Genomic DNA, 25800 nt, shown 5'->3' with positions numbered 1-25800 from the left:
ACTGTTTGTTTACATCTGATCCACCTCATGCTGTTTGGCTACAGACAAAGATGGAGTCAACATCAACGATGCCAGGCAATACTGCATTTGACACTGGGTCAAACTTTTCTCTGTAATGGTATCCACTTGTGTCATTTGTATTTTCACTTATAAAAATTTCAGTTCTCAGAATTTTTCTGTTCACTGTCTCATCTTCATTATCACTGTCTACTTTAACCATCTGAATTACTAAATCTAATTAGCACTGTCCCTGTCCACTGTCTCTCACTTCTTATTTTCACAGTCACTTTCTATTATTTTGCTATTCATTTTTTAAATTTGAATTGTGCCTAAGTGGAACAGTCCTCACCCAAAAAGATGATCATCTGTAGCTTACCTGTACAAATGTGCCCTTGGTGTGAGCCTAGGAGAAAAGTTGATGTTGGTGATGATATGCTGTGAATAATGTAGTCCACATTGGGACGTTCCAGTTAAAATACTTTGCTTACATTTATATGTTGAATGAACTACTGTTTATGGTCAGATTGAGTCTCATAGATTATGATTACAGTAAACGGAAACAGACAGCCACATACTACACTTGAAAGATGTCCAATAATATGACTGTGTTTTTCTGCAGTAGCCTAGCACATTTGTCATCAAGCACACAAGTCCACATATGGCAAAAATATATAATTTACACAATCACTGAATAGAGTTCTTAAATCACTGTCCTTAAAATCTAACAGTCATATCAGTATTAAAAGAATGTGCACAGGAAGTAACAATTGGAAGCAACATCGTTCACAGTCTGATTCTAATGTGACAGTAGATGATGATCTTTATTGACATTTTACTCTACTGATGAAAATAACTGAGATGAAATTAATTAAAATGTTACATCTGATTATTAATACCAGTCCGTGAACCATCGAGTGAGCTCCTGGATACAAAATTTAGATAAAATACAATACATTTTCTGACTCGTAATCTGTTTGAATTGTCTGTGTGGTATTCACGTTTATTGGCAGACCCAGGTATTGCTCCTTTCAGACTCACCAGAGACAGACTTAAAATGGCTTTCCAGCATGCTTCTTCTATAATTTTGCAATAATTAGAACTGGAATTTGCTATTAATGGTATTAGTGAAAGGACATCTCACAATCGAGACAACCTGTTGAGGTGCAGACAGGCACAACAAAAAGACTGAATTTCAGCCGAAGTCATCTTCAGCAAAGAAAACACACACACACACACACACACACACACACACACACACACACACACACACACACACACACACACAAGCAAGCACACTTCATGTCCACATGACTGCTACCACTGGGAGCTTTTGTCCGAGTGAATAAGTAACATTCTATCCTTTTCTGAATATTGTTGATATTTTGACCTGGGGTTTCCACGGTTTGAAATTATTTATTGTTGTTTGCTAGATTTTCACAAACTATAATTAAAGAGTTACATTCCTGAGTAACTGAATAGTAGATGGATGTTAACTTCAACAAGGACTTTGAGATACATTAATAATTTCTGTTCAATTACACTGGATAGCTTGCCTAAATAAGGGATCCCATTTCAAATACAGTTTTGAGTAAAACAGAGGGAAACATTCCACGTGGGAAAAATATATCTAAAAACAAAGATGATGTGACTTATCAAACGAAAGCACTGGCATGTCGATAGACACACAAACAAACACAAACATACACACAAAATTCAAGCTTTCACAACCAACGGTTGCTTCATCAGGAAAGAGGGAAGGAGAGGGAAAGACGAAAGGATGTGGGTTTTAAGGGAGAGGGTAAGGAGTCATTTCAATCCTGGGAGCAGAAAGACTTACCTGAGGGGGAAAAAAGGACAGGTATACACTCGCACACACACACATATCCATCCACACATACACAGACACAAGCAGAGATTTGTAAAGGCAAAGAGTTTTGGCAGAGATGTCAGTCAAGGCGGAAGTACAGAGGCAAATATGTTGTTGAATGACAGGTGAGGTATGAGCGGCGAAATTAGCAGAGGTTGATGCCTGGTGGGTAAGTCACATCATCTTTGTTTTTAGATATACTGTTTTGAGTAAGGATGTTAATTACTGCAGAATTAAATGAGTGCTCATTTTACTAACATATTTTCGTTGTAGTTTGTTTGAATACATTATTTATTTTCATTGCTTTTTCATTTACTTTATCAAATTGTTTGTAATCAGGTACATGTTTACATATGAACCATGCCAATGATATCTGAAATTGCTGGTATTTTGCCATTAACACCGTTTTTGGCAAACTAGCTAGTTCATTAACTCCTCATAACCAAATGAATGCAATAATTAACAGAATTAAGCCCTATGCTAGCTCATTAGCTCCTCATAACCAAAGGAATGTAATAATTAATAAAATTAATCTCTGAGTCAATACTTTTATTGTTCTATATACACCAGCTATTGTGCATGTGCCATATAAGTGACAGTACTGAAGATGTCATGAAATTCGAAAAAATAATAACAATGATAATTTTTGGGAGGCAGAAAAACATCACAGCTGGATGGATCCCACCTATTTCGTTACATCTTCCTATATAAAAATGCAGTGCACCTTTTTTAATACTGTTCAAGTGGGATTTGATGGAAGCTGAAAGTGAGATACAATTAGTCATGAACCCTTTGATATAACAGCCACTGTTTAATTGTAGTCAATGTCACTCAGTAACTACCCAAAAATTCATCTTTTGTCATTTCTCTCTCCATGACCTCCATTTCTGAGAATGGTTCTCCACAAGGTTTTATGAAGAATGGTTCTTGTGGTTCCCATTTTAACTTATATTCATAATTATTTACTTTTGCAGGTGTCTCATCAGAAATGTCATTGTAGTCCTATAGTAGCTCCCTTCATTGTGTCTTTTGCTCAAGACAATTTTTCTGCTTCCTCTGATTCAGCTGGAACTAAGTTATCATCCATAGATATCTCTCATTATAATCATCATCATCGAAGTACTCCCTCTCATCAGCAAAACTTATTGTAGCCCCAGAATTTGATTTGGTGTTACTATGAATCTGAATAATCAGTCTTGCTTCCGAAGTGATTTTGCTTTTTGGATCAGTAAACACTAATGTTTTATTGAAAAAGTCACATTCTACCTATCCCCTCATAATCCAGTCCATCCCAAAATGACATTTTCACTCAAAACTGGAATTACAAGGCAACCTTGTGCAAACTTTATATCTCCAACAGTAAAGGATTAGAGAACCTATTTGTTCACAATATTACTATACCTGACATTTGCTCCCTTACTTTTACCACTACAACAAACATTTAAATGAAATCAGAACTGTATCTGATTTCATCTATTAATTTCTTAGAAATCCCCCAGATTGGACTACCAGTATCAAGTGAACAATTTCCTTCACAATTTTAAGCGTTTACAGAATTAAGTGGACTGTCACAGAAATCGTATTATTAGCTCTCAACTTCCTCATACATGTTAACTACAATTTTTCCAAAGCTTATTTCTTTTACTTCACCCTTCTCTACTAATCTTTCTCTTTCAGTTTGCAAATTTTTTTAGAGCCATACCAGATCTCCCTTCATTTATGCAATTCTCATTGGTACACTGATCAACTTCCACAGATTTTGCCTCATTATCTGACTTGCGGTTGAACTTCTCTCAACAATCAGGATGAATCTTCTCACAAATCTCTTTCATTTTGATTTTAACTCCATTGTTCTCATTACTGTACTTGTAATTATCCCACATCATACTCAAAATTTCAGCCAAATTAATATTTTTACTTCTGTTCTCCTTTTAGTCAATGCTTTACTAAACTTTACTGATGAAATCTGAGTCTCAAGATTTACACCATCTGTGTCTTCACTTGCACACTTTGTCTCATCATCAATACCTAATTTTGCAAATTCTCCATTAATTAGATTAGAGTCAGCAGCACTTCTCTCTTCAGTATTCTCCCTACCATCCATTAGTCTACAATGCCCAGTTTATACACCTATATCTACATGGATACTCTGCAAATAACACATAAGTGCCTGGCAGAGGGTTCATCAAACCACCTTCACAATTCCCTTTTATTCCAAACCACCTTCACTATTCTCTATTATTCCAGTCTCATTTACCCTCCTGTATGAGCTCTGATTTCCCTTATTTTATCATGGTGATCGTTTCTTCCTATGTAAGTCAGTGTCAACAAAATATTTTCACATTTGGAGGAGAAAGTTGGTGACTGGAATTTCAGGGGAAGATTCTGCCGCAATGACAAATGCCTTTGTTTTAATAGTGTCCACCCCAAATCTTGTATCATTTCAGTGACACTCTCTCCCCTATTTTGCTATAATACAAGATGTGCTCCCCTTCTTTGAACTTTTTCAATGTACTCTGTCAATCCTAACTGGTATGGATCCCACACCAAACAGCATTGTTCTAGAAGAGGATGGACATGAGCTGTGTAGGTAGTCTCCGTAGTAGATCTGTTACATTTTCTAAGTGTCCTGCCAATAAAATGCAGGCATTGGTTAGCCTACCCAATGACATTTTCTATGTGTTCCCACTAATTTAAGTTGTTCATAATTGTAATTCCAAGGTATTTAGTTGAATTTACGGCCTTTAGATTTGACTGATTTATCGTGCCACCAAAGTTTAATGGAACAATACCAGAAAAGGAAAGTTGCTACTCACCATATAGCGGAGATGCAGAGTCGGGATAGGCACAATAAAAAGATTCACACTATTAAAGCTTTCAGCCATTAAGGCCTATGTCACCAGTAGACATGCATACACACATGCACACACACACTCACCAATAACGCAACTTGCACACACATCTGCAGTCTCAGAGAGCTGAGACCACACAGCAAACAGCAGCACCAGTGCATGATTGGAGTGGTGACTGGTTGGGGTAAGGAGCAGGCTGGGGCAGGGAGGTGGAGGGATAGTATGCTGTGAGTGGTGGACAGTCAAGTGTTGCAGTTTAGATGGAAGGCAGGAGAGAAGGTGCGGAGGGGGGACGGGGGGAGTAGTGGAAAGGACAGAAATAAAAGAAATTACAAGACTGGGTGTTGCGGTGAAATGACAGCTGTGTAGTGCTGGAATGGGAACAGGGAGAGGGCTGGATCAACCATGCTTAGACAGTCAATACCACAGTTCAATCATGTCCACATTGTTATTTTTTGCCAGGAACGGCTCTCAGCAAGGGAAGTGTCCAGGCATGTTGGAGTGAACCAAAGGGATGTTGTTTGGACATGGAGGAGATACAGAGAGACACAAACTGTTGATGACTTCCCTCGCTCATTCCACCCATGGGCTACTACTGCAGTGGATAACCACTAACTATGGATTATTTCTTGGAGGAACCCTGACAGCAACACCACAATGTAGAATAATGCTTTTCGTGCAGCCACAGGATGTCGTGTTATGACTGAAACTGTGTGCAACAATCTGCATGATGCCCAACTTAACTCCTGACATTCATTGTGAAGTCCATCTCTGCAACCACGACACCACGCAGCACAGTACAGATGGGCCCAACAACATGCCAAATGGACCGCTCAGGATTGGCATCATGTTCTCTTCACTAATGGGTGTCACAGATGCTTCAACCAGACAATTGTCACAGACTCGTTTGGAAGCAACCTTGTCAGGCTGAACGCCTTAGACGTACTGTCCAGCAAGTGCAGCAAGGTGGAGGTTTTGGGGTGGCATTATGTGGGGCCGATATACGCCACTGGTGATTGTGGAAGGCACCGTAATGGCTGTACGATATGTGAATGGCATCCTCCGACAGATAGTGCAACCATATCGGCAGCATATTGGCGAGGTATTCATCTTCATGGATGAAAATTTGTGCCCCCATCATGCACATCTTGTGAATGACTTCCTTCAGGATAATGACATCGCTCGACTAGAGTGACCATCATGTTCTGCAGCCATGAACCCTATTGAATGTGCATGGGATAGATTGAAAAGGACTGTTTATGGATGACATGACCACTCTGAGGGATAAGAAAACTCAAATTCATACAAATTTAATCTCATCACAGCCTCATCACATGTGATAATCCACTTGTTATGTGACTAACAATTGATCCATAATTTAAAGTTCATAACTCGAGTGAAAAACCTTTTTTACAGGTATTATCAGATAGTAATTAATTTTAATAGAATGGAATACACATTTAGATTGAAATCCAAAATATTCATCTCATTTTTAGTGCTGTCCTGCACGAAGATCTGTGGTGTCTTGTCTGCAGTTCATTTCCCGGAATAATCTTTCTTGTGAAACTGAATTTCTAAATAATTCAGCAACATTTGACTTCCAGTTACCTTTGTCTGACATTTACTGCCACAATTTCTTTGCACCAAGTAAAGTATAGATTCACAGAACTTTGAAAACACATAATAAAAATAGGAGTTCTAAAGATGCGGACCCTAAATTAATTTTGATGTACACATAACAATCATGACTGTCTCTGGAGCAGTGCCTTTTGTTCATATCAAAAATTGGAAAAGTTAACATGTATCATTGAACACATGGAACAAGTTAATTAATAATTTCCAATACCCATGGTGCCCAGTGGTTTTCATGGCTGTTGCGGCAAAATAGTTTCACTACACATATGGCTTAGAAATGTTGAGGTGATCACTATGTGCAACTTATGTCTCCTACTAGTTCCTACAGTGCATTTTAATACTTGGCCAATGCTACAAACATAATCAAAGTTACGGTACCATTATATAGATTTTCTCTTTTCCCATCGTTTACATTATTTTCTGTTGGTGCCCCTATAGGCTCTATTCTCTCAGTGAATTGATTTGCTCCACTGTAATATTTTGTGGATAACATTCCTCACATTTTCCACTTTTGAGCCACTGCCACAAGCTTCAACATTAATTTATGTGAACGCTACATTGTGTTCCCATTCATGTGCAACTGACATTTCATTTCATTTCATTTCATTTATTTATTGGTGGACAAGTCAAAATTGCGAAAGGAGCAGAAACAAACACACACACACACGTGCGCACACACACACACACACACACACACACACACACACACACACACACACACACACACACACACAAAGAGAGAGAGAGAGAGAGAGAGAGAGAGAGAGAGCATGACAAATTTCACAGTACATCTCACACACCCACCAAAGCACACAAATTACAAAGCACAGTTTTAATTGCTTGAGAATAACATAACATTGTGCAGTTTGTATCAGAATATAAATCATTTTGGGTTCTGTAAGAAATATAAGTGGTAATTTTAGGTGCACCTTCAAAATGTTTCCATGCTGTTTTGTCACCTGACAGTGCTCTAAAATGAAATAAATCACCAAAAAACAGACTTTCAGTTTGTTTTGCTTCTTATGGGCAAGTTATGGAATGCACAAAACAATATGGAAGAAACATTCAGTCTCACTTAGCATGATTACTTTGTGCTAATTTCACAAGAATCTTATTGATGAGTTTTTCTACACTCTTACTTTTGTTTGTCAGAACATGATAAAACTATGTGACTTCTCAACTGCTTCTATTTGTGGTTTGTAAATTCATATGCCTTTTTTGCAGGTTAGTGAAAATTTCTGAAATTGATGAATGGATGGCTAATGAATGTGCCATGACATTTGCAATGCATTACACATGGCCATAAAAGCACACTAATTACAAAGCACATTTTTAACTGCTTTAGAATAAACCAATGTTGGAAATAATGACAATTAGTCCAATTGAAATTAAAGCCCTGGATAAAGAAAGTACTACCAATGCAGCAGCAGCTATCATTTTGGACTTGAGCAGCTTTATGGATAAAATGGTTAAATTCTTACTTATGGGGAAGTGAACAAGACTATATGTGCAGTGATAACCTAGTGTGCAAAGCATACAATGAACTACAGTTTTTAATTGCTTCCTGTTATTCCCTAGACATATTTCATTTTTCACATAGAAGGGGTAAAACGGCCTTGCAGTTACTTCTGTGATAAATAATACATGCTCTAGATATGATAGCACTATATATTATGCCCATTAAGTTCTTTTGAGGGAGATATTTGGGATCTGCAGACCATGCTGAAACACGAATGCATGCTTGTCTTTACACATTAATGTCTTTAACATTTCTGTATGTTTTTCAGATTACAAGTCTTTTTGTATTTGCATAACTCTCAACTTAAATTCATTAGCTAAAAAATATAGGAAGTAAATTATCTGCCCTGTGGATGCCTCTCAGAAGAAGATTACCACATTTCCCACACCCATAATTTTACTGCCACCCTTTGCAGTAGTCTCCATCTCTGTCCAGTGGTTATATTTCCTCAAAAGAATGTACAATCTTTCATGGAAAACACATCAACAATTTTTTCTGTGACAATGTGACAAGACAGAATACTGTGAGGGAGTTCCATGGCTGCCTTACATCGTCACCACCCTGTAACTGAAGGGATAACTCCAGTTCCAAAATTTGCTTGTAATTGAAAGAGAAAACTTTTTCTGGCATTTTAATAATGTTAAATGCTGCTTATAATATACATTATAAGCTGTCTTCAGTAGTGTAATATCTGAATTCAGATAATCTACAATCTCATTCACATAATTGACTTACTGAAAGTTGCATATGGCAAATATCACAAAATATATATTTCTGCTTAATTCGTTTTACAGTTATTTCAGCTACAAAATACAGACACTGCTCTCTGGCATCAGAAATCTCATCTCTGTCTTTGTGTTCTATAGTTTTGACTTGGGCTGGTATGACCACAGTTGTTTTTGTGCCCTACAGCAAAACAAAACCAAACCAAGAAATCTCATCTACATTGCTGTGACTGGTTTTGTACTCTCAGGCATGACTGCATCACTGTTGCTTTCTGACTCATCACAATTATGCCTGTGTTGTAGGTAGTCAGTGAGAAATCCAGAATTTTCTGTGTGATAATTGCAATGGCGAGAGGGATTAAAGCACTGTGACTCAGCAATAACCTGCAAAATTGTCTTAAAAGTGAAGGTGTCTGCAACTAGCTTGTTTCAGTCATCATGCTGAAATTTTTTTGAAGACATTTTGTGACAGTCTGCACAATAAAACACTGTGGAAACGTTTTTCTTCCAGAAGATACCTCTGACTGCTAGTTTCTGTTGCTTTTGTTGTCAGAATTACCCCTGTTTCCCAGGTATTTTTTTCTCAGTTTTCAAATTTTCAGGCAGCATAATATGACTTGCAAGAAACTGTACAGCAGCATCATGTTTGTCTCGAGCAACTTTACACAATGCAGTATTTGTATTCCTTGAGGTCATTAATCTAAACCAGCAGAAAATTATGTCTATCAGATATGCAACTGACTCAGTTGAACTTTAAAGTATCTTTTGTTCTGCTGCACATATTGTCACTGAAACACAATGATTTAAAAACACAAAAGTAGGGCCATCCTTCTTTATATCACATTACTCTGATCTCACGAAATTATATGAGAGTTGTTCGTAAAACAAGGTTCCCATGGCGCAACAGTCCTGAAAAGCGCTGTTACAGTGGATCCCATGATTCTGTAGTGTACCTTGGTTCCCCCACTCCAAGTCTCCTCCCTAGTGAGCTGCCTGCATGAAGCTCAGTCTTGGCTTGGCAGCCGTACATGATGGATCTCCCCCTAACTTCGCCCGCCAGGTATGAGCTGCACTCGGTGATCCATTTTCTGTCTGGCAGAAATCCATTCCCAGCTATGTGAAATCTATGGAGACAAGTGTATGAGTGCATAACACATGCGCAAATGGTGCAGAGAGTTCAAGAATGGGCATACTGATGTCCATGATGAGAAGCGTTCTGGACGGCCATCTGTTTCTGATGAAACAATTGCAAAAGTGGAGGCAGATCGAAGAATGACGGTTCATGAGCTCTCTGAAATGATCCCTGATGTCACCAAAACCTCTATTGACAAGATTTTGATGGAGCATATAGGGTATGCTAAGGTTTGCGCAAGGTGGGTGCCAAGAATGTTGACCGAAGACCACAAATGTCAACATGTTGAAGCGGCCCAAAAATTTCCTTAAGATCACAGACCTCATGGCAAGGAATACCTTGACTCCATCATCACTGGAGATGAGACTTAGGTGCACTACTGCACACTTGAAACCAAAGAACAGTCCAAACAATGGAAGCACAAGTACTAAAATTTCAAATATTCTGGCTATCAATATCAAAACAGTCCCATACTCAGGAAATGAGCACAGGAGTAGGGGAGCAGATACAGGAGTCCAGCATCCCTTTTCCAGGTGACGTCTTAGTGGACATGGTTTGCCTTTGCCTTTTTCCAGCCTGTTATGAAGTGTCAATTGTGCATGTGTATCATTTGGATGACTGTGATGTTGTGGATAAAAGGAATGGAGGGGCTGTAATCACATGCCGACACATAGCCTACTCCTCTCCAACAGTACTACGGGAACTGCCAATCTGATGCATGGACCACCATCAACAATGTCACATGCAATCGCTTTAGGGGACACTGCTGAGAGGTTTGGGTGTAAATCCAGTTCATTGAGAAAGGACGTGGGTGGCCAGAAAACATTATGAGATCACCTTTCATTCCCTTGCTGGCTAAATATTGACAGTGGAATTTTTCCACCACTAGGATTCTACCTAGCTTACCTCCAAGTTGAGCACTACCACACTTGCAAGCACTATTGACATTGTCTGTAAAGGTAGGTCATTCTGGCTAATGAAAGGTAAACTTAATTTTGAATTTTTGCCATATAGATACCATATAGTATTTAATCTCAAGGATATGTCAATCTTGGTCAGCCTTCATAACCGAATGGTCAGAGCATTCACACTCGGGCAGACGACTTCTGTTAAATTCTTGGTACTGCCAGCGGTTTTTCCATGGTGGGAGGACAGGAACAAGGTGTACTTAGCCTCAAGATGGCAACTGAGGAGCTAATTGTTTGAGAAGTGCCAGCTCTGAGGTCTGAAAAGTCTACAATGGCTGTGTGACAGGTGTGTTGACACTGCAACTCAAGACAGAGTGGATGGTTGATGTTTGGTCCTCTGGAGTTTAGCTTTAGGCAACATTTTTCAGATTTTACTTCATTTTCTACATATTCATGTTGAACCCTCATTTTTTGACACAATAATTCATTTTTAATGTTGCTAAGAATGAACAGTGCACATACTTGTAGGAAAAATGAAAAATTAACAATGTTGCTCAAGAATCTATGTCTACATGTTCAAAATAAATTGGGGGTTCTTCTGCTTACCTCATTTACTGTTATTTACTTGTATGGAGTATGTGTATTGAAAGGAAAATATTCATATAATATTGACAGTTGAATATTGATGTTCATATACTGACTTTTTATATTCATTTTTGAGACGAGAAGCTGTCAAAGTACACATGCCATTTGTTTCAGCAGTTGTTGAAAAAGATGTTCTGTCAACAGGCATATGTTGCCAAGAACAGACTTCTCCTGATTTTCATGATCCTCTGCATGCTGACTGTCATATACTGCAATAGTTCTGAGATGGTTACAAAACAATTTTCATACACCTTAGAAGAATGCAATTTCTTAAAGAAAAATGCTGGGATTTTAAATTAATTAACCTTTTTGTAATCTCAGTTCCCATCTCCTATAATGTTTTTCATTGTTTTAGTTCATCTTATAACTTAGGTTTAGATATGTTTTTTAATATTTTTACATCATATTGTGAATATCTTCAGGTCATTTTAGTGATAACTATCCTGGTATTTTAGGTCAAAAAAATCAGTGACCTATGGTTACAGGAACATTTTCATGTTCTTAAACTAAATGAATTCTTACAATGGGCTGCTGCCTCTGCTGCCCCCCTCTCCCCCCACCACCACCCCTCAACCCTTAGAATTACAGGATCCTCTGATCAGTACTGCCTTTTGTTTCATTTACAGTCATCAGTTGATTAAAAATTCATTCTGAAACTGTTGCATCATTTTTCTCTATTGTGAAATGTAGGTTTCTTATATGAAAATTATTTTTTTACAGGTTGTTTGACAATATAAAGATCTTGCTAATTACAGTGTGCATTTTGTTGCTAACATTTACACAGCTTACTGTTCTAGAGTATAATGCAATTACACTGTTTTTAAGAGAAAAATATGAAATCAATGATAGATGACAATATATGCATTTTTTACAGCAAATTACTGAGTTTTTGATTTACTAACAATTTTATAATTCACAATATAGTTAGGAGTCAGAAATTATCAAACCTGTGCTCCGGTAATATGCATAATGTCATACTACATAAGTCATCAATGACTGTCATTGTGTATGTATATATTTGAACTTGGTTCATTCTGTTACATCATCCATTTATTTTCTATACATTTGTACCTCGATCATACTGGCTATTGCATGTCAAATATTGCCCATGAGTATCAAGGTATTTCTAAGATTTTAAAATGGAAACATAAATAACAAACAAGCAGTATGAATAACATGACATACCTTCATTCTGTTCTGCTTGTTGTAAAGTTGTAAAAGTAACTTCATTCTGAATCTGGTCATCTCTCCAATGTTTTGGAAGCTCATTATTAGCTCTGTAACTGCTTATAAACAATGTCTGGTGCAACGAACTGTTAATGTGCGTTTTTAGATGACTCCTATGTTGAACACATGTAGGAGGTTCAGAGATTGCTGTTGTTCTGTGTTTCAAAATACAAGAGTGGGAGTAACCCATATGTCCTGTGGAAGAAGGTAAATGTACGGTATCCACCTGCATAAAAGTGGTGTCCCCATTCCACCCTATTACTTCTAAATGAGAAATGAACATGCATCCTTATCATAATCAGAACTGCAGTCCTTTTTCCACAAAGATCTTGGAATTACAGATATTGGCTTAAGTTTATACTGCACAAATGCACTTATTCCCATTTCTCTCTCAGGTATTGGTGTAAACCATCTGAAAACTGTTCCTGTCAGAGCACAAAAACAAGAATATGCTCCCCTATAAAAGACTCTGATGGAAAAGTGGGGAATGAGCTGCCTCAATCCTCATTATGCCTTCCTCACCAAAACTTTTGGCATGGGAACATATTCACACTTTTTAACATAGAATGTTCTAAATACTTTTACCCAGTCTCTCTATGTAATGAAGTCCTTGTACTCAAAATCTCCCTCTCATAGCCTCTGTTTATATATGTCTATTCCCACTGTCTGCCACTTTCACTGTCTCTCTGTCCCACTGTCACTGTATTTGTCCCAGCCTTTCTCTCTCCCATTACCTGTTTCTTTCTTACAATCTGCTGTCTTTCTCTTCAGTCACCATTATCTCTTCTCCACATGTGTCCTTTGGAATGATTAGCTCAGGGTTTTGAACCCTAGACCTGGAAACTTTAACACGTGGGTATAAGGGATGGGGGAAAGTTGATAAATTCTCTTGTCTTAAGGTTAGCGAATCTGAGGGGGAGGAGTCTGCTCTCATCCCTCTTTTCCATTTCCACTGCCATCTCTCTCTTTTAGTCCCAATGTTACTATCTCTATCCATCTCTCTCTCTTTTACTGCCACTTCTCTCACTGGCCATCACTATTCTCCTCTGTCATTGGTTCCCACTGCAAATGTCTTCATCCATCTCTCTTTCTCTTTCACTGTCACTTTCTCTCTCCCAACATCACTGTCTTCTCTCTCTTTCCCTCGTACTGACACTGTTTCTTCTGTCTGACTGTTATTGTATCTCCGCTATTCTCTCTCAGCACAAAAATCATCTGTATGTTTGCACACCAAAATTTTTGATGAGTAACATGGAATGAGGAGTGAGGTAGCTGGTTCTCCACTTTCCTGTCAGAGTCTTTTAAAGATGACCATATGCATCCTTTATGTGGGTTAACAAGAGCATTTTTCAGAGGGCTTCCTTCTTTACCCTCATACAGCAGTGTGTGTTACTTACATAAAATAAGTGCTATAGATCAGTAAAGTTCTGAAAGTTTATTTATTTACTTTGATACATTTAAATACTTTGTCATATATAAACAACTAATATGAATGCCTATTATAAAGCTAAAACAAAATCATCTCCCATCTAATGCAAGTTCACTTTACACTACTTTACATAAAAAGCCACAACATATTTAACTACATCTACAGTATACCAAAAACTGTGGTGTTTTATTTGTGAGTACAAAGAATTTTGTATGACAAAATAATTTTTGTAAGGTGATTACACCACCAGGTGTCACCATCAAATAATTTCCAGGTCAAGACAGCCTTTATAGGCATGAAGTGCCCTTTATACAGAGACAGAGCTTATGAAGTTTTATTGGTGAAAATATGGCAACTAAGAACATGTATTGGAGGTCTCAGACCCCTTGCAACGACCCAAGAACCCTTGCCATATGTTCACTATATGAGTTAAAACTACATTTATTCCTCAGACAGGATATTATGCACATATTTTATGTGTGTGACTACAGTAACTTTGAACGTCTGGGTGTCAGTAACAGATAATGATATCATAAAAGGTTTCAAGGTTCACTGAAAACATTGTCTAAAGAACATATTTGACAAAAAACATTGTCTAAAGAACATATTTGACAATTTTCCATGAACAGAAATTGCAGAAGTGGTCCTCCCAACAACTGATGCTTTTGGCACCCAAAATCATGTTTCTTTGAGTGTGTCTTGATAATGGATAAAGCTTTTTGAAAATGAATAAAAGGCATTTCTAGATAAATGTCTAAAAACATACAGTTAAAATGTGATCCATGTTCTAATGCTAGTCATTTAGATAATTGGGGCTCAAAATGCAAAAAAGTCTGAAAAATCACTATTTGTAGTCTTCTGCATTAGCACAGCAACTTTGAACCTCTGGATCTCGATAATTGATAATAAATTTAAAAAATGTTTTGAAATTCCCTGAGAATATTGTCTTAAAAACACATGTAAAAATTTTGCTGATTTGCCATACATAAAAGTTACAGAAATTGTCACACAATTGGTAATTTTAATACCCAAAAATCATGGTTTCTGGGGATTTCTCAAAAAACATCTATGAAAAAATGGTGTTTTTATAATAATAATAATAATAATAATAATTTACTGTCATTCAATCATTAGAGCACTAGACAACATCACACATATTATACAATACAACTGATAGTTTAAAAGAAACAACACAATTGTTATAAGTGTTACAATATTACATTACAGTTGGAATATTCATTTATGTCATTGAATGGGTGGGTAACTAGCCAGTCAAACAGTATTTGTTTGAATGCTTGTATGGGTAATTCTTGTACAGATTGTGGAATCTTATTAAATACTTTGTGCCCCATCAGTTCTTAAATGTTCAGTGATTTTGACAGTCTGTGTTATGGGTTATAAATGCACCTGTTCCTCTTGTACTGTAGCAATGTACATTTTCTCTCTTTTTGTTCTGGTTACTTCTTTTTTGGATAAATTAAAACATAGTATATGTCTAAGTTTATTGCAGTTCATGATCCTTTGTTAATAAAACAATGGTTTACAATGTGACTTATAAGACGAACCAGTAACTATGGTAATAGTTTTTTCTTCAGTGTTAAGCTGTTATGCACACAACTAGAACTCCCCCATAAAATAATATGTTAGTATCTTTGGAAGAAAGAAAAATAGTACGTTCTAACATACTTTTGGGTACACAATCCATAAGTTGTCTTAACAGATAAATTACTCTTGACAACTTACCACTAATATATCGTACATGTTGAACTCAAGATAATTTATCATCAAAACATACCCCAAAACTTAACAAAACTAGGATCAACTGTATTTTATTTGTATGTCATTTGTATTTCAGAATAAAAACCATGTGCTGTGTATTGTTGTCATTCAATAAGAAGCCATTTGCTTCTTAACCAGTTGGAAGCTTGGTCCATTGTCATTGCAACATAACTTTTAAGACTACCACCATAGATGACACCTAATGCAAAAGAATAAACTGATTTTTTCAGTTTGCCTGGGCTGGAGAAAGTGTGTTAAATTTTGACCCTGCACTGTAGCATAGCTACAGTATGCCTGTTATTCCAATAGGTATACAGATGATGCTAGGGCAGAGGCTATCCAAAACACATGACATCCTGTCTCTGTGGTCAACAGAACCTGAGACAGAACCCCTTGAGAAATCTCATTTTCATCATCCCTAGTAATGAACAAATTTAAGAGTTGTATCATAGTTTGAAATCTATGTAAGTGCCCTAAAACTGGCTGGGGAAGCCAATTCGAAGCTCATAGGAAGTCAATGGTATACCACCTCCAATAAAGCCATGCTTAGTAAAGCATTGTTTTGTTGAAACTAACCTTTGGGTTGAAGGCAGATTTACTTTACTTCGATGTGAAACAAACAGAATTTTAATCATTAGCTATATTAACATGGAAGTCGTGAAGACTTCACTAGTTGCAACCTATAAAAGAGGTTGTTTTCAGTTGTTTTTTTTATGGTAGTTGCACATGAATTTCTGGTGATATAGCATAGTGTTTATTTTGTTCTGTATTGTAATGAGTATCTGTTTGTTGAAAATAATAATATACAACTGATATTATTTCCCTTTTTGGACATTAGTAATTAGGTTTTCTTGTTTACTGAATATGTAAAATATTTTTGATTTTTTATCATTTATTGCATTAATTTTGATTGGAATGACTTTGTAAAGCTAAATGTATACTGAGATATTGTACAGACAGAGCGAGAGGGATCAGAATATCAATTGTGAGGGTCAAACAGTGTGAATAGAGCATGTGTTGCAATCAAGTCTGTAGCGAGAAGATGTAAGGAGTGTCATGAAACAATCAGTGTGAACAAAAGTGATTAATGATGAGATGCATTTCTGCTCCTTCCTCTAATGGAATGCAAAACCATTTAAAGTGGACAGAGAAGTTGAACCATGTAAAAGTGCTACCAAATGAGTTGTATCATGTAACTATGACAATATAGCTATGGACAGATGACATTTTAGTTACAGTGTTCTGGAAAGAACTGTGTTTGCTGTGACTGTGCTGTGTGCATTTGAAATACTTTATATAATTTCAATGCAAATTTGCATTGTTGCTGACTACCCTGTGCATGAACTGTTAATTGTGTCACAGACCTATAGAAACTGTTGATTATGAATGTGTATGTTATCACCAACAGGGATGAGATTACAGTCGCATTATTCACATGTTAAATGAACAGACTATAATTTCAAGATCAAAATAACTTTAAAACCATTTATTGAACTGTGGTGCATGAGATACATAATAAATCACTTGTGCAAAGCTGAATGTTGGCAAGAACTGTAACGATGTCCCTATCCTGTGGTCTATAATATGCCACTGATGAAATCATCACCAAGTGGAAAGTAGAATTCTACATGAGATGTTTCATCTGCAAGCATATACACATGATAGAGCTAATTTCAGTATGCTGTCATTGCACCTCACAGCCTGCATCATAACAGATAAGGATAGCTGCTTTCGCTCTCGTCAAAGACTAAAACAACTATTTAAATTGAAAATTTTCAATTTGGAGCTTGTTCAAAGAAACTAATCTTTAATTTGCTTCTTCATTAAAATAAACATCACATTAGTGAAATTTTGTTACTAATGTAGACATTGTTGACCTCCATTAGTGTAGTTGTTTCCAAACCTATACCTATTTCTTTCATTCATAATTTCAACATGGCTGCCACTGCCTGCTATTTTATGTATCTTTTCGTCAGTGTGAAACGTGTGCACTGTAATTTCTATGAGTGAATTTAATGTGCCATTATTTAGGCACTGTATTTGTTTAAACTGTAGTGTCCACCATTAAGCTGAATGCAACAGCCAATGACAGCAGAGCTGCTTAACCTGATTGGTGCAATATACATAGATGTAAGTAAAGATAATAACAAGTGTCAGACAGAGCACTGTGTGTTCACTTAGAACTAAATGTCCTATTGCCACATCATAATAACCACACATGCATGCAGTTGTACCATACTTAACACTGTATGTAGATATAAATGTTAGGCAAAATGGTCAAACTTTATTTAGTAGAAATCAGAGAGTGTTTTTTTTTCACACCAAATCAGATTTGCAATGAGCAGGATTGACTTGGTGGTTTGGTGAAAATTTAGTGGCAGGACTGTGTCAGAATCACTAAATATGACTTGACTCCTAACTGACCTAAAGAACACAGCAGGTTAGATCTTAATTTTGTTAGCTGTGTGTAGCTCGATCACTACATATGTTGGCTGTGTAGTGACAGGACAGTATCATATTGATGCTGTCTTTTACATCTACATCTACATCTACATTTATACTCCGCAAGCCACCCAATGGTGTGTGGCGGAGGGCACTTTACGTGCCACTGTCATTACCTCCCTTTCCTGTTCAAGTCGCGTATGGTTCGCGGGAAGAACGACTGTCTGAAAGCCTCCGTGCGTGCTCTAATCTCTCTAATTTTACATTCGTGATCTCCTTGGGAGGTATAAGTAGGGGGAAGCAATATATTCGATACCTCATCCAGAAACGCACCCTCTCGAAACCTGGCAGGCAAGCTACACCGCGATGCAGAGCGCCTCTCTTGCAGAGTCTGCCACTTGAGTTTATTAAACATCTCCGTAACACTATCACGGTTACCAAATAACCCTGTGATGAAACGCGCCGCTCTTCTTTGGATCTTCTCTATCTCCTCCGTCAGACCGATCTGGTACGGATCCCACACTGATGAGCAATACTCAAGTATAGGTCAAACGAGTGTTTTGTAAGCCACCTCCTTTGTTGATGGACTACATTTTCTAAGCACTCTCCCAATGAATCTCAACCTGGTACCCGCCTTACCAACAATTAATTTTATATGATCATTCCACTTCAAATCGTTCCGCACGCATACTCCCAGATATTTTACAGAAGTAACTGCTACCAGTGTTTGTTCCACTATCATATAATCATACAATAAAGGATCCTTCTTTCTATGTATTCGCAATACATTACATTTGTCTATGTTAAGGGTCAGTTGCCACTCCTTGCACCAAGTGCCTATCCGCTGCAGATCTTCCTGCATTTCGCCACAATTTTCTAATGCTGCAACTTCTCTGTATACTACAGCATCATCCGCGAAAAGCCGCATGGAACTTCCGACACTATCTACTAGGTCATTGATATATATTGTGAAAAGCAATGGTCCCATAACACTCCCCTGTGGCATGACAGAGGTTACTTTAACGTCAGTAGACGTCTCTCCATTGATAACAACATGCTGTGTTCTGTTTGGTAAAAACTCTTCAATCCAGCCACACAGCTGGTCTGATATTCCGTAGGCTCTTACTTTGTTTATCAGGCGACAGTGCGGAACTGTATCGAACGCCTTCCGGAAGTCAAGAAAAATAGCATCTACCTGGGAGCCTGTATCTAATATTTTCTGGGTCTCATGAACAAATAAAGCGAGTTGGGTCTCACACGATCGCTGTTTCCGGAATCCATGTTGATTCCTACATAGTAGATTCTGGGTTTCCAAAAATGACATGATACTCGAGCAAAAAACATGTTCTAAAATTCTACAACAGATCGACGTCAGAGATATAGGTCTATAGTTTTGCGCATCTGCTCGACAACCCTTCTTGATGACTGGGACTATCTGTGCTCTTTTCCAATCATTTGGAACCCTCCGTTCCTCTAGAGACTTGCGGTACACGGCTGTTAGAAGGGGGTAGAATCGAATTGGTATCCCGTCAGGTCCAGTGGACTTTCCTCTATTGAGTGATTCCAGTTGCTTTTCTATTCCTTGGACACTTATTTCGATGTCAGCCATTTTTTCGTTTGTGTGAGGATTTAGAGAAGGAACTGCAGTGCGGTCTTCCTCTGTGAAACAGCTTTGGAAAAAGGTGTTTAGTATTTCAGCTTTACGCTTGTCATCCTCTGTTTCAATGCCATCTGAGGATTGATGTTTCACCTGGGAAGGCTCAGAGCCTTTTAGAGCAAGAAAAACACCTAAACACAACGTCCTGAAAGAAGGTATGCCTGGATTAAAAGCAAAAATCGAATTTTGGCACAAGTGCCTACTAAATTTCAAATGTGGTAGAATTTATTTGGTGACAATGTGTTAGAGGTATACCAACCGGCAGAATGGAAAAGAGAAAGACATGTTTGAGGGATCCTGCATCAAAGAAAAGAAAAATGGTGTATATGTGTAACAAACACGGTCAGTTAGTTTGCCTGGAATGTAGTAGGAAGATATGCGTTGACCATGCAAAAGCTCTGCAAATTGATATTTTGAGTTCATTTGATTACTACCTTCATTTACATTTTCTCCAACCTTTTGTTTATAATCACAAAAATTTTGACTGTTGTAACAATATTAACAGTCATTTCAAGACTCGTACTAAATGACTAAATATTTGCACAATGTTTCATGTTCATTTTTGATAAATGTAATCAACAAAGTCTTTGTAAGCACTTAATAGCACTGCATACACTTAAAATGTAAAATAGTTGAATATTCACATAATTGATGTCAGCTAGTGTGGAAAAATGTGATAAAGAACATTGAGGTCTATGAGAGCATGGCTTTTTTTTTTTTTTTTTTTTTTTTTTTTTTTTTCATACACATTTTAGAGATGTTTAGGGTTAAGTGTTAAATAGTTTTAGCTCCAATATAGTAGCTTGAAAACTCATTTTATAGTTAAAATAACCAATAACATTGCTTGTCTTTAAAGTTCAAATAGTTTTGTGCTCAGATCAGCTCTACATGCGAAAAGTGGAAGCCCAATAGACACTTGATGAAGTGATTCTAAGTGTCAACCAGTGTCAACTTGTGGTCTTCATTAAGTGGACTGAGTTACAGTTTGACTTGGTATGAGATCACTCTAACAAAGTCCAAATCTGCTTAACACATGAACTCACAAGTTGCATCGAATCTCATACAAAACAGTTCTAAAAGTTGACCACTGAAATATTGCAACAAATATTTGAAAATATCATAACCTCTATCTTGATAAACTTTTATGTTCTTAAATGAGTGCAGTCTAGATCTTTCTGGTTCAAAAACATCAGAGCATTTGCAAAAGAGGAGAGATGGCTGCCACCTTTTATAAGTTCAGTCCCACTACCCTTAAAAACCCCCAGAATCTACATCACTTCATGGGTATGAGAAAGCACCAGTCTTATTAACATCTTTTTACACAGAAATCCAATCTTGAAATAAGGTGCATTATTAGAAGAGCACCAAAAACCTGATTGAATTGGCGTATTACATGTAATAATATATTAAGTAGTTTGCCCACAAATCTAAGTTGAACAAATATGTTATTTGATTGGGGTGATGAATTTTCAGTCTCTGCTCAGTGTGTCTTGAATATTTAGCATATTACAGATATGGAATGTCTGTCTAATAAGACATAGCCTATTATATTGACTGCAGAAATCTGCATTCATGTTTCATTTAAACTGCAGGTGAAACTATGCAAAATATTTATTGATTAATTAAATTTGCCAACTAAACATACAAAAGTTATAATCTACATGTTGTAAATAATAGTAAATAAAGTGTGTGTATATTTTTGCTAACATGTACTATAATGCTGATTGTGTATCTGTTTTGGTACATTAAATGTCTGCTTAATTTACCCCTTACTGGTTAATTACATATGCAATCAAACATTTAAACAGCTCAGCCAATGCATCTCAATGAGTGCTTTAGTATAATGGGTCAAGCTCTTTTGAGGATATATAATTAAAATTGTTGGTAAATACTGAGAATTTGCTACAGAAATGTTCTCCGTTCTGTAACTAAACACACATATCATTTATAAAATCTATTTATATACTGACCAAAACATCTCTTTCATCTATTTAAGATGGTGCATCATACTTCATTTCAATTAAAATGGTGTGCACTACACATGTGTAAACATACACAAATCTTTACAATTCATTGTTGGTGTTGCTCGGCCAGATATGGCATAGATTTTAGCCTTTTTATATGATCCACCCTTTGTCCTTTATACAGCAGCACAAACTCCTGGCAGTCTGGAGCTAAGATTTTGTAGTGTTTTTGTAGATATTGCAGTCCAACAGATCTGTAAATTATTTGTTATATCTTCAATGTTAGATGACCTTAGTGTCGTGACCTCCCTAATAGTCCAAAGGGATTTAAATCAGGTGACTGACATGAGCAAATCATATTCTTCAGTTGCCCACATTTCTCTTTTCTATTGACATAGCTTCTGTGAAATTTAAAAGCATGGTAGGGATCACTATCTCTCTGTAGAACAAACCCAGCACCAATAAGTCTCTTGTCAGATGGAACTGCATTGTTGATTAGTATCCTGCATACACTTCCTTCTTTAATTTCCTATAATTATCACTAGAGTGGCAACTTTATCACTCCTGAAACATGCTCTTGCCATGACTGAACTACCACCATGCTACACTATTGGCATCACACACTGACTCTTCATACAGGGTGTTTCAAAAATGACAGGTATATTTGAAATGGCAATAAAAACTAAACGAGCAGCGGTAGAAATACACCGTTTGTTGCAATATGCTTGGGACAACAGTACATTTTCAGGCGGACAAACTTTCGAAATTACAGTAGTTACAATTTTCAACAACAGATGGCGCTGCAAGTGATGTGAAAGATATAGAAGACAACGCAGTCTGTGGGTGCGCCATTCTGTACGTCATCTTTCTGCTGTAAGCGTATGCTGTTCACAACGTGCAAGTGTGCTGTAGACAACATGGTTTATTCCTTAGAACAGAGGATTTTTCTGGTGTTGGAATTCCACTGCCTAGAACACAGTGTTGTTGCAACAAGATGAAGTTTTCAACGGAGGTTTAATGTAACCAAACGACCGAAAAGCGATACAATAAAGGATCTGTTTGAAAAATTTCAACAGACTGGGAACGTGACGGATGAACGTGCTGGAAAGGTAGGGCAACTGTGTACAGCAACCACAGAGGGCAACGTGCAGCTAGTGCAGCAGGTGATCCAACAGCGGCCTCGTGTTTCCGTTTGCCGTGTTGCAGCTGCGGTCCAAATGACGCCAACATCCACGTATCGTCTCATGTGCCAGAGTTTACACCTCTATCCATACAAAATTCAAACACGGCAAACCCTCAGCGCCACTACCATTGCTGCACGAGAGACATTCGCTAATGATATAGTGCACAGGATTGATGACGGCGATATGCATGTGGGCAGCATTTGGTTTATTGACGAAGCTTATTTTTACCTGGACGGCTTCGTCAATAAACAGAACTGGCGCATATGGGGAACCGAAAAGCCCCATGTTGCAGTCCCATCGTCCCAGCATCCTCAAAAAGTACTGGTCTGGGCCGCCATTTTTTCCAAAGGAATCATTGGCCCATTTTTCAGATCCGAAACGATTACTGCATCACGCTATCTGGACATTTTTCGTGAATTTGTGGCGGTACAAACTGCCTTAGACGACACTGCGAACACCTCGTGGTTTATGCAAGATGGTGCCCGGCCACATTGCACGGCCGACGTCTTTAATTTCGTGAATGAATATTTCGATGATCGTGTGATTGCTTTGGGCTATCCGAAATATACAGGAGGCGGCATGGATTGGCCTCCCTATTCGCCAAACATGAACCCCTGTGACTTCTTTCTGTGGGGACACTTGAAAGACCAGGTGTACCGCCAGAATCCAGAAACAATTGAACAGCTGAAGCAGTACATCTCATCTGCATGTGAAGCCATTCTGCCAGACACGTTGTCAAAGGTTTCGGGTAATTTCATTCAGAGACTATGCCATATTATTGCTACGCATGGTGAATATGTGGAAAATATCGTACTATAGAGTTTCCCAGACCGCAGCGCCATCTGTTGTTGAAAATTGTAACTACTGTAATTTCGAAAGTTTGTCTGCCTGAAAATGTACTGTTGTACCAAGCATATTGCAACAAACGGTGTATTTCTATCGCTGCTCATTTAGTTTTTATTGCCGTTTCAAATATACCGGTCATTTTTGAAACACCCTGTATATTCTGCTCGAAGTTTGTGAACAAACATTTGATAATGGCTTCCAAATGGTTCTAACTTAGATTACTCTATGATTGCTACATGCTCCAGTTTTTACATTGCTGTGCCAATTGCAATATTTTCATCTTATTTTGTTTGCATGGTAAAGCTTTTTGGCCACTGTGCACCTCTGTTCTGTAGAGACAGAGATTGAAGCTTCTCATATCCTATTCACTTCCTTGTGAAGTTCAGGTGCAGCATGAGTACTCTGACATTTATTATGTACACATATGAACTGATCTCCTCTGTATGATGTTACTTGGAGTCTTATAGCATTGGTATTCTCATTGGCACATGTTTTCTTGAACGAAGGCAATCTATACACCAATGTAGATTGAGTGACACCAGCTTCTATTACAGTTGTCGTACTAGAATAATACTGATCTCCTACTTCCATTCCATAAAGATGTAACGTGATATGAACATGCTCAGGTATGCAAGCACACTGATAGGTTCACACAATGTACTGTAAATTAATGACCAAAGTGATTGCTACACAGACAGCTGAAGAAAAGAAGCCTATTCAAATGGAATCATCTTAGGTAAAGGAATGTTAGTGTTGTTGTGGATACTCATCAGCATTCCTCTGTGTGACTAATGACTAACCAGTCAAACAGAGAACAGTGGTGCTTAGTCTTTAAATGTTTACAGTTGTTTTATTATCAGAATGGGTTTGTGATAGAATATTGAAAACAAAATCCCTATTTTAATCATAAATCCATCATTGCGATAAGTGATTAATAACTTTTGAGGCATAGTGTACATTATGTCACAATGAGAAGTTTTTCCTTTTTAGATTTACCATGGCAGTTTTATAGTGTAACAAGCTGCATTCTAAAAACTGCGGGAAAAAATGTGTATCCAAACTTTTGAAAAATGTTCTAATATCTTTGCATTAATTTCTGGGAGGCCAGAATTACCATTTATGGATACCATTGCCACAGTCTGATTACCTTCATCAACAGCAAGTTCCCAAATTATACGCCTTCAGAGATGCAACTAATTGTGTGATGTTAAAAGATAGCAGGCTGCAATCACATAATGGAAAATAGAAATATTTATAACTAGCACTGTATTTAGTTGCATATCACAAAGTGTGATTGATTTATCTGGTTTGGTTCTGAGTCTGCTTTATGGTGTTGCTATTTTAAGACTTTACTAAGATACTGAATACTTGCTTCTTATACAGAACACAACTTCTGTGACTTACTCTTCTACAGCAACAATTATTAATTACAGTTGAATGTGAAACAAAAGACAATAAGTTGACAAAAATAAAAAAAAAAACTATTCTAGGTCATGAGATAATTAGAAGCCACACAAGTAATTCATTGTGTATGCAGTTTATATAATAAATACAGGCAAGCTTCCATAAAAGTAACACAAGAGTGGAAATATTAATAGATGATGGTGGATCCTACCAGAATAGTTAGTCAGCTTGTTTGGCTGCATAAGCTCACCAGCCCACAGGCACCAAAGTGAAGCTTCACTCTAGCAATCTCACATGCAGTAAGAGCAGCCCACTTCATTATCCAGCAGAATCCATGTACACAGTGGCACTGATTAGGGAAGTATCAGTTAGATGAGAACATGACTAACCCAAGGAGAATAAGAGTGAAGTTATGGCTGCTCTGTATGAAATCAACTACCTTGAAGAACGTAAATGTAATGGCACCTATCAATACTTCCATGTCTTCTGTCAATACACCCAGTAGGGGTTAAAGTTCCCCACCCCCTTTGAATGTTGAATGTTGAATGATAAGGGATGAAACTGGCCAGGCCAATGAAGGAGAGA

At 37.4% G+C, this 25800-nt stretch overlaps 1 protein-coding gene across 1 annotated transcript in view; it reads right to left on the bottom strand.

Moving 5' to 3' along the window:
- Window positions 1-3971, bottom strand: part of LOC124717104 (uncharacterized protein PF3D7_1120000-like) — a 39246-nt gene extending 35275 nt beyond the window's left edge. Inside the window, exon 1 of the mRNA XM_047243856.1 lies at window positions 3825-3971. Within this exon, the coding sequence (XP_047099812.1) occupies window positions 3825-3971 (147 nt within the window). The remainder of the gene's footprint in view (window positions 1-3824) is intronic.
- Window positions 3972-25800: the final 21829 nt, after the last annotated feature.

This window comes from Schistocerca piceifrons, chromosome 1 (genome assembly GCF_021461385.2).
Source record: "Schistocerca piceifrons isolate TAMUIC-IGC-003096 chromosome 1, iqSchPice1.1, whole genome shotgun sequence".
Lineage (NCBI taxonomy): Eukaryota > Metazoa > Arthropoda > Insecta > Orthoptera > Acrididae > Schistocerca > Schistocerca piceifrons.
The sequence above is the reverse complement of the archived record's forward strand: the minus strand, read 5'-3'. Positions and strand labels throughout refer to the sequence as shown.